General features: G+C 44.8%; 1 protein-coding gene across 2 annotated transcripts; it reads left to right on the forward strand.

The window, feature by feature from the left end:
• The first annotated feature begins 755 nt into the window (after positions 1–755).
• Positions 756–6,399, forward strand: MARCKS (myristoylated alanine rich protein kinase C substrate). Of its 2 annotated transcripts, XM_035109112.3 has the most exons (3): positions 756–824; positions 1,122–1,313; positions 3,190–6,399. In XM_035109112.3, the coding sequence occupies exons 2-3, from the start codon at positions 1,215–1,217 to the stop codon at positions 3,949–3,951; spliced, it is 861 nt and encodes a 286-aa protein (XP_034965003.1). In that variant the 5' UTR covers positions 756–824; positions 1,122–1,214; the 3' UTR covers positions 3,952–6,399. The 2 variants fall into 2 exon arrangements, with proteins under 2 accessions (XP_034965003.1, XP_060128624.1); XM_060272641.2 differs by having other exon boundaries at positions 756–1,313.
• The last annotated feature ends 4,158 nt before the right edge of the window (positions 6,400–10,557 follow it).

Here is a 10,557-nt window from a genome sequence, read left to right on the forward strand (position 1 = left end):
GTGGAAGCATTTTTCACATCTGGCCTACAGACCTAATAACGTTCAACTCGTGATCTCGTTTGGCGAAACTTGATCTACGTGGTTTAAATACCTTCCAAATTGGGACGATTGAACAATTGCAACCAATTAAAGGGGGGGGGAAGCGAAACCTCGAGCCTCCATATCTGTTGAATCCTCCACCCCACCCCCACCCCTCTTCGAGCTGAAAAGGGGGAGGAGGAAGAGGAATGGAAAGGGGGGGAAGGCAGCGGGGGCGAGAAGATGAAATCACAAACACACACACAAGTCAAAGCATTGTCTCTAACTTAACGCGGGGCCGTTGCGGGGGGGGGGGGGGAGAAGGAAGACACGGAGAGACAGACACCAAACAGAGGCTCCCACCACTGCAAGAAGAGGGATACCTTCTCTCCCTCTTCCTCCTCCCCCCCCTTTTATGAGGAGTGTTCGTCCGCCAGCGAAAGGAAAGGGAAATAAACTCTCAGTCTCCCACAGTGCAGCGTTCGATTCTCTCTCTCCCCCCCGGACCTCCCCCGCTTTTTAAAGAGAAATCGGGGTGCACGCTCTAATCTCATTAATTTATTTATATTCTTCGGAGTATTAATTATCAGTCCAAGGCCGATTTCAAATTATTTGCAATCGCAGCTCCATTGTTCGCTCCAATTGGAGGCCCCGCCCCCTCTTTTGTCTGGCGGCGCCGTGATTGGTCGGCGGCGGGCGGGGGCTGCCGTCAGCGCTCGGGAAGCCCATTCATCTGTGCACTTGGGCGTTGGACTCCGCATCTTATTAGCGACCAGGGAGATTTCTCCATTTTCCCCTTGTCTACAGTACGGCTACAAATCTGGGATTTTTTATTACTTCTTTTTTTGTACTAACCTTGGGCTTCTAATATTTTTGCTCGACTTTTTTCCTCCTTCCTTTTCCCCCCTTTTTGCTTCTGCGCTGCTGCTTTTTTTACCTCTCCAGCTTTTAATTTTTTAAAAATAAAAAAATCCGGGAGTGTACATATTTTTAAATAATCGGTTGTCTTCTCTCTTTTTTTCCCACCCCCACCCCCATCACCTCCTCCTCCTCCTCCTCCTCCTCCTCCCCCTCTGGTGTGTGTTTGTGTTGCTGCTCTTCAGGCTGCTGGTCTCCCAGCATTTATACGAACCCACCGCTCTTTGTTTCCCCCCTTCTTTTGGATCTGTTGAGTTTCTTTGTTGAATAAAACCAGCATGGGTGCTCAGTTCTCCAAGAACGCTGCGAAAGGCGAAGCCGCTGCCGAGAAGCCCGGGGAAGCGGTGCCTGCGTCGCCTTCGAAGGCGAATGGACAGGTAAGCGGGGGTGCAATGGGGAGAAGCGATGAAGGATGATAATGGAATAATGTCTCTCTCTCGTTGAAGAAAATAAATGGTGTGCACGGTGTTTCGTTCTGCTCCCACTTTCTTGCTTGGTGGGGATGCATGGCTTAAAAAAAAACCGACTACAGCCCTTTAAAAGAATGGTAGTGAAAAGGAGTGGCTTTTCGCACTGCTGTGGATCCAGTGTTTTAGGCGTAGTAGTGTGGTGGAGGCAGAAATATGCTAGATGCTTGTGTACAGTGAGATGTGTTTTCCCTTTGGCACAGTTTGCTTCTTATAAACTGGCGGCATCTTTGAAGACCTTTTTGCTGTATTCGTGCTCTTGGTTGGAACTGATCGTGTGCTGCTCTCTCTATGGCTTCCTGTCCTGTAGCAGCCCCTATTCTGTTCTTTCTCTCTCTCCCCCCACCCCCAATTTCTCCTCTTTGGCGCGTGAGGAGAGTGTAGTGGAGCTTGGCAGCGATAAGGCAATAGCAAGCGACAGCGGTGCTTGGTGGGTGGGGGGCGCTGGAGAGTTGTCCGTGTGTATTGAGGAAGGGGCTAAGAGACCGTCTTCTCCATCTTGCTTGCTGGATCCTTCTTCGCTCTGTCGGTTGCCTGCATACAAGCTTGCGGCACACGCTGAATGTGGTTGATCGTAGACGGCACTACAAGGACCCCCCCCCAAAAAAGTGCATATTATTGTTGTAGCCAAGGCTACTCTCCCGGCATTGGTGGGAGATTAGGGCGAGATTGTCGGAGAGGCGCGAGCGTGCCGACGGCATCGGGCTAAACATGGGGCAGACCGGGCGCTTTTGCGCGCCTGCAACCGCGTGCATGTGCATGTTGCATGTGGCGGCGCTTCGCTCTCGGCCGCGCTGCACCGTGTAGCTTTCGCCGCCGTGCGCGCCATGCTGTGGAGGGCGCCGGGCTGCACCACGCCTCTTAGCAGCAGCTGCTGTCTCGTTGCCTAGCCGCTCCACCGAGGGGCTGGAAGCGCGCTTTGCATAGAAATAAAAAGGCAACCGGCGCGATGGGGAGCGGAGGCTCCGCTCCTTCCACTATAGTGGGCAGGAGGTGGGGATTTGTCTCTCGGTTTGGCCCGAGGAAGGAGGAGGAGGAGGAGGTGGTGGTAGTAGTAGAAGGAAAGGGCTGGGAGAAGCTATGGCTGCGGACGGAGCTTTGTTCGCCCAGCAGAGGCGATCCTGGCCAAGGCGACGCTTCCTACTGCTTCACCAGCGCTTCTCTCCGAAGTCTCCTCCCTCGGCGCTTCGCTCCACCTTCGGGTGGATTTGGCAAAATGGAGCCGCAGTGCCCTCTGCCGGCGGAGACTCCGCGCTGCGTTGGCCTCGTTTGATTCTCGCAGGGTGTGTTGAGAAAAGGAGGTGGTGATGGGTGATGCGCGCGCGGGGGGGGGGGTGTTAAATAAATCGCAGAAGGGAAGAAGCGTGGACGGCGGCCACGCGGCGCGTTTCCAAACGACGCTGACTTGACGCCGCGCCAAATAGGTGAGTGGGGGGAACCCCGAAGGGACAAGCCGGAGTGAAAAGGGCGCGGGGAGGAGGGGCTTGCGTCTGAATGGCGTCGCCTCCCCTCCCCAGAGCCTGGCCATTGCGTCACGCGCTTTCCTCGGGAAAAGCAGCGGGAAAGTCGCTGGCAACGTGCTGCCATGGCTGGCAAGGGAGTTTATCAAACAAACTGATTTGTGTAATGCTGGGTTCCTTTGAATAGGTTCATATCCCTTTTGACTGAAAGTGCTTCAATGACACAAACAGGGTATATAGTCTTGTGTCAACCTGCGCTTGACATGAGAGAGATCTTCCTCTCGCTCCCCCTTCTCCTCGAATAACGCTGAGTTAATCTCTTCCAGGAGAACGGCCACGTGAAGGTGAATGGCGATGCCTCGCCAGCAGCCGCCGAGGCAGGCAAGGAGGAGGTCCAGGCGAACGGCAGCGCTCCAGCCGAGGAGTCTGTGAAGGAAGAGCAGAGCCCTTCGGAGGCCGCCTCGGAGAAGGAGGCCGCCGAGGCCGAGAGCACGGAGCCGGCCTCTCCCGTCGAAGGGGAGTCCTCCTCCAAGGCCGAGGAGGCAGTCACCCCTTCGTCCAGCAACGAGACCCCTAAAAAAAAGAAGAAGCGCTTTTCCTTCAAAAAGTCCTTTAAGCTAAGCGGCTTCTCCTTTAAAAAGAACAAAAAGGAGTCTGGGGAAGGAGCCGAGAACGAAGGGGCAGGCGCTGCGGGAGAAGGGGGGAAAGACGAAGGGGCGGCGGCCACCCCGGAGCCCACCAGCAACGAGGAGGAGAGCAAAGCACCCGCCCAGGAGGCGTCTCCTTCCGCTGCCGCAGCTGCCACCGGCAGCACGGAGGAGGCCAAGGAGGAGGCTGGGGGCTCTCAGGAGGCCAAATCGGAAGAGACTGCACCCGAGAAGCCTGCCGGGGAGGACGCCAAGCCTGCCGAAGAGCAGAAGCCTGAGGAGAAGCAGGAAGAGGCGCCCGCTGCCCCAAGCGCTGCCACTGAAGCCAGCTCAACTGAGCAAGAGGCGCCCAAAGCAGAGGAGCCAGCGGCAGCAGCTCCTACACAGGAAGCCCCATCCGAGTCTAGTCCAGAAGCTCCACCAGCTGAGTCGGCAGAGTAAAAAAAGAGAGAGAGAGAGAGAGAGAGGAAAATTTGGCAATTTGAGATGATTGAACTTTTCTTCCCCCCCGTTTGTTTGTTTGGAGTGGTGCCAGGTACTGGTTTTGGAGAACTTGTCTACAACCAGGGATTGATTTAAAAGATGTCTTTCTCTTTTTTGTCTCTACCCACAGATCCCATCTCAGATCATTCTGTTACCACCATTCCAACCGGCAGAGGAGAGACTAAACGCCTCCCTCTGCCTCGTTCCTCCTCCTCCTCCCTTTTTTTTTGCATCAGTATTAATGTTTTTTGCATACTTTGCATCTTTTACTCAAAATGTAAACTTTTTTTTCTCTGTCAATCTATGGACATGCCCATATATGAAGGAAATGGATGGGTCAATAAAGGGATAGCAAATGAAGTGATAAGGGGTCACAGTGGGGAATTAGTGGTGCAGATAATTTGCCAAGAAAATGTGCCACAAGAAATAAGGGGTTAGTCTTTTTTTAAAAAGAAAGTTATTACAATGTATTTTGTGAGGCAGATGTTCTATAAGGTTTACAACACTACAAGTCTTGACTAAGAAGGAAGAAGAAAAATTCCAATACTCAGATTTTAAAAAAAAAGATCATAGTCTTAGGAAATTCATTTAAACCATAGGAACTTTCACTTATCTCATGTTAGCTGTACCAGTCAGTGATTAAGTAGAAATACAAGTTGTATAGGCTTTATTGTTTATTGCTGGTTTATGACCTTAATAAAGTGTAATTATGTATTACCAGCAGGGTGTTTTTAACTGTGACTATTGTATAAAAACAAATCTTGATATCCAGAAGCACATTAAGTTTGCAACTTTTTCCACCCTGCCCATTTTATTTTATTTTTGTAAAATTGCAGTAATCTTGGACCTTAAAAGAAAGGAGAAAAAAAAAACCACACACAATTTTAAACTCAACCAAGCTGTGATAAGTGGAATGGTTACTGTTTATACTGTGGTATGTTTTTGATGACAGCAGACGATGCTTTCTTTTTCCAGTTGTCTTTCAGAATAAAGAATAAAAACCAGTTTCAGATGCAATGGTTTTTGTGTAGCATCTTGTCTATCATGTTTTTGTAAATACTGGAGAAGCTTTGACCAATTTGACTTAGAGATGGAATGTAACTTTGCTTACAAAATTGCTATTAAATTCCTGCTTAAGGTGTTCTAATTTTCTGTGAGCACACTAAAAGCGAAAAATAAATGTGAATAAAATGTAGAATTGGCTGTGTTTCTTTTTCTGGATACCCTTGATAGCTTAGTAGATAGCCTGTATTGTCTAAATTTGTATAAAAGAAGGCACTTGTTCGCCACTTAACATTATTCTTTATTTCTAAATTACGGATTGGTCTTCTGGCCTACTTAAAAGCTGTATCTGTAGAGGGAAGACCATTCAGGCCTTCTAAATAGAGATGTGCATTGGATTTTAAATGAATAACCTGTTCTACTTTGGACATTTGATTGGCTAATCTGTCAGATCTGGGGGAGGTGGGACAAGATAAATGTGTTCACAACAAGCTTGCACAAGTTGACTTTAGCTAGAATGGATATGTGTGTAGTCAGAGCCTTGAGGACCACTTTATGGTGCATTAGATTATTATCTCTTAGCTTGAGTTGACTTGACACTTTGGCTGTGGTTGTTTGGGATATCTTGGGCTTAGCCTGAGTTTTCAAACAGGTGTAAGACAGCAAAGGTCCAATCTTACATGCGACTTCTTAACCATTTCAACATCTACTTCAGTGCCTGACTTTAAGCTTGCCAGCCTTGGAAGTTTGGCCTAAATTTTAAAAAAGGAAAAAAAGTTTTTGTTCTACCAAATTGCTGAGCAATACTTTTTGTATGTTACTCCCAAATTAATAGGTGAGCTAACAAACAAACAAACAAAAAAGATTGCTATATTTGTCTACAAAAGGGTCACTTGGTGCTTGCCTTTTAACTGTTTAGTCTTTTGGGCTAATTTCCACCAAATTGCTCAGGGCAAAATACGCCTTAATAAAACAGTAGGCTTTTGTAAAAAACAAAAAAAACCAAACAAAAAAATACAGTGTAGTAATGGTGTTGGAGGGTGGAAATTGATTCAAGGAAGTGTTGCTCCTAGGTTTATAGGTGAAATTTAGTGTTACACTTAACTTGCTTCCATCTATGTTTTCAGCAGTAACTTGCTTTGGAAGCAATTACACTCACTTTATATGAGAGTGGCACATTAGCACCTTGTTCCCTGAAGAACAAAGCCTGAGCTGAATGAAGTTCAATGGATTCCATACTGAATACATACTCTTATTCAGCTGTCCACATCTTTATTTTATTTTTTTATTTTTGGCTTGTATATATACTCTGGTCACCCTGGTATTATTTCTCTGTAGTGTTAGAAATGTATTGACTATTATGCTTTAAATGGCCATGGGATGAAATAAATGGATGTAAAATGAGATCTTCCATACCGGTGTCATTCTTGGACTGCATCTGTTGGGAACACTACATTCATACCTCTTGATAAAAAGTTGACAACAGCATGGCTGCACACCTCTCTTCTGTTACTCTTGGTGCGTCATAAATGTGTGTTCTTAAGTCAGTAAAAAAAGCTGGGCTTTATTTATTTACATATTCTGCACTTAAATGGAATTCTCTCCATCTCCAAAAACTAGCTGGGGCACAGTTTTATATATATATCAAGTCCCACTGCTTTCAATAGGACAGGGCCAGCTGGAATGCTGCAAACTGGGAAACGCGTGTATTGTAAGGTACACGTATCTCGGAACTTTGTGTGGCAGCAGTTCTCTGTAGGGCAATACCTTTGATTTGCCTCTGTATCGGGTCTTCCCAAATCTGGTATTCGCTAGATGCTTTGGACTAACAGGTGTTCTAAACCAAAGAATATGGAGGGCACCAGGTTGGGAAGATTGCTCTGTGCAATACGATATATAGAATGGCTCTTAAACTCTCTGAATTGTGCAGATTACAAGCCCTGGTTTCTTAATTATGTTAAACTAATTATTTCCATCCATCCCCCAAAGATGTCCACTACTGCGTCACTCAAGATTCTTGGTCACTTGTAGAATTAACTGCATAGGTAACAAATTTCTGCTCCTTCTCCCAGAACATGTCTGGCTTCTACAAGCAGTAGCGTGAGTAAAAAGTGCTTTGTTGGCACCAGTACAGTTGGTTAGCCAGTTGGAAGCAAAATGCTAGGTTAGACAGCCATGCAATCTTCTATAGTACTGTAGTCTACTAGATTCCAGTCTACACTGAAGTTGGATAATTCATCTAAATGTTGGACAGTCATTTATTTTCCTAGTACAGGAAACATTGCTGTGGATTTTAAATTATTGCAGGGATTATTTCTCAGACAATATACTATCAGATGTCCCATAGTGGAGCTACCTAATTGAATCTGTGCTGCTGCATAGTAAGTGGAGGATTAAATTGTTGGATGTTGAAAAAGAATAGTACACAATAGAATTCTATGGAACAATTGAGTTTACCATGGAAATGTACTGTTGGATATTTTGAATTGGCAGCTAACTTACACAGTACCTGATGAACAGAAGTACTGAAGCTGCATTCTTACCTTGAATCAGCCCATTCGTTAAATAGCACTTTCTTTCTAAGGTTGAATTAGGTGCTGGTATCTTATTAAGCCTCATGTGCTAGATCGTGATTTCTATTTTTTAAACCAATGAAGAATCGGTGTTGTTATTCAAGGCATGCATATGTGGTGATGGTGATGATAATAATATTTATACCCCGCCCATCTGGTTGGGTTTCTCCAGCCACTCTGGGTGGCTTACAACATATCTGAAAACATAATGACATCAGTCCTTTAAAACTTCCTTAAACAGGGCTGCCTTCAGACGTGGAAGTAAATCCCACTTCTGAGAAAATGTGGTTGGAGCTGGACTTCCAGTTCAAAGGACATGTACTCAATCCCCATTGATTTCAGTGGGTAATGTAACAGTCTCAGAGTTACTTTCCCAAGACCATTGTTGTTATGTCTGAGTTGAGATTTGAATGCAAGGATTTAAGTCTTGACGCTCTGTTGACTGGCCCATCATGATCGCTAACAATGTTTTCTAGCAGCCAGATAGTAGTAAATAATAGTAGGCTTTTAAGATAAGAGATGAGATTCAACATAACATGAATGGATGTCTGTTGTGCTTACATACAGTAATGGGACCTTGCTCCCCTGCAGTCCCCATTCCCGAAATGATTACTCCAGAGGGTTGAGGGATCTTCTGGAGATGATACTTCCCTAGGCTGGAGGAGAGAGAAGAGAAACCAAAAGTCCTGTTGCACAAGGGGGGTTTTGCTCAACAAGATGCATTTGGTTGTCACCAAACTGAGAACTGATTAAAACAAATTCTTCTGAAAGGATTGTGTGCAATAGCCAGTTTGTGCTCTATGAACATCCTGGTTGTTCAACAAAATTTAGCTGTGGAGTCTTATACAGTGGCGTCCTTCAGTGAAGTGCATTGTACTTGTTCCTATACCCACTAGTAGTAAGTTCCATTGAATTCAATGGGGCATATTTTTTAGTAAACGTCTATAGGATTGTACTGGAAACTGCACAGGCTGCCAAATATTTTAGAACAAGGATCATCTAAATTGGGTGGCCAACTCCCAAGAGACTGCGATCTACTCACAGAGTTAAAAACTGGCAGTGATCTACCCCCTTTTTGGGGTTCAGGTCAAAGTTGAGTTTTTTCAGGGAGGAGGTAAAATGTTGAGCTTTTTTAAGGGGAGCCACAATTGTTCAGCTTCTTTGGGGGGAGCCAATGATCTACCGGTGATCTACTGCAGACGTCCAGTGATCTACCGGTAGATCATGATCTACCTGTTGGACATGCCTGATCTAAATCCACCATAAATCTTTGTGTTCTGTAAAAAAAATTAATTAAAATTTTAGGTTAATGGAGGAAAAACAGCTTGCGGCAAACATTGAGGATGATTCCCTAATGTCCTGAAACCAGTTTTTTTTAAAAAGAGGGGGGTGGCTTTCAGTGTTGAAAATCAAAAAGACTTCCACAGATTAATAACCAGAGATTTTCCCCTCCTCTCCCACTCCCAGTGCTACTATTTTTGATTTTAAAACAACCATAATCTTCCTGATCTATTTACAGGTAGGTAGCCGTGTTGGTCTGAGTCAAAACAAAATAAAAAAATTCCTTCAGTAGCACCTTAAAGACCAACTAAGTTTTTATTTTGGTCTGAGCTTTCGTGTGCATGCACACTTCATCAGATACTTCTGTTTCAGTGTATCTGATGAAGTGTGCATACACACAAAAGCTCATACCAAAATAAAAACTTAGTTGGTCTTTAAGGTGCTACTGAAGGAATTTTTTTATTTTCTTCCTGATCTATATTCACTAAAATTAGGTGGTGGTGATGTCACCCTATGTAAAGAATTGTAGTGAAATAAATGGAAGAGCGACAAGTGTTCTGAAATGTTGGACTATGGCCATAGCAGTCCTATTGTGAGGAGAAGGGGAGCATTCATGGCATAGAAACTACCCTATCCAAGCCCTTTGGGGCTTGCACTAGTCAGGGCAGAGGCTGCGGGGTGGCAGATTTTCCCCAAGCAATTTTTGTGTGTTTCCGCCCATTGGTTCCTAGAACCAATACTTTCTGCCCATTGGTTCCTATGGGAGGGAAATTCCCGATGCCAATATCGGGATTGGATTCATTTTCTTCCTAGGTACGATTCTCCAAATCCAAGGCCTCCCTCAGTCTGCCCCAGCATGCCCTTACCACACACATTACCTATAAATAAACATCGACCCAATTCATTTCTGTTAGCTTATCTGGAATATGGCTTGAATGTAGAATGAAAGGCTTTGAAACCAACAGTCAAAGCTGTGATAAACTTACAGTATCCATTTATGCCTGTATGCTCTTGACTAATTATGAGAATTGCCAAATGTGTTTCCTAAAAGCTGTTTTAAAGGTTCTGTACCTAATGACTGTATAATATGTACATTTATTTAGTAAGTGGGGTTTGACAGTGTTTACAAGCTGTTCCGGGCGCTTTACAACAGCTAATCAAAAAGTGGTTGTAACTGAGCTGTAATTTTAGAAAGCACTTGAATATATTCGGGGTTGGCCTTTTCAAAGACCTACAAAAGTATTGACACTCAAGACTGAAACATGTTGAAGAAGAAAAGAATACTTATTTAGAACTGTTTCATTGTGCAGTTGATAGTTACTTGTTAACATTTTCTGGAGACAAATAAGTATGTTTACACACTTCTGGGCACCACAATTGCACCTGGGAGACAAGAGAATAATAATTGTGTGTGGCTACATGGGACGATGTAGATGTAAAACTGCCATTAATCAATTTACCTTGGAGTAAGGAAAGCAAGCTAACGTTGAAAGTGCTAATTTAATCACCTGTATGTGTGGGTGGGTTTGACTAGGGTGCTTCAAAACAAAACCAAGCTGTCTATTTATGGTAATGTGAATATGCTATGAACTAAAATTGAAGAACAATCTTGTTGCATGTGAGATTTCCCCCCATTTGATGCACTTCCATTTTTAAGGAATCAAAGTCCACTAATCCTTGAGCCAAATAAGAATCAAAGCAAGAAAAA

This window comes from Zootoca vivipara, chromosome 3, assembly GCF_965207765.1.
Source record: "Zootoca vivipara chromosome 3, rZooViv2.hap1.1, whole genome shotgun sequence".
NCBI classification, from domain to species: domain Eukaryota; kingdom Metazoa; phylum Chordata; class Lepidosauria; order Squamata; family Lacertidae; genus Zootoca; species Zootoca vivipara.

Excerpts from the sequence above, each read along its gene's own strand:
- MARCKS (XM_060272641.2), top strand. The coding sequence starts at position 1,215 with ATGGGTGCTCAGTTCTCCAAGAACGCTGCGAAAGGCGAAGCCGCTGCC. Across the intron at positions 1,314-3,189 it reads CTTCGAAGGCGAATGGACAG|GAGAACGGCCACGTGAAGGT; the intron begins GTAAGCGGGGGT and ends AATCTCTTCCAG.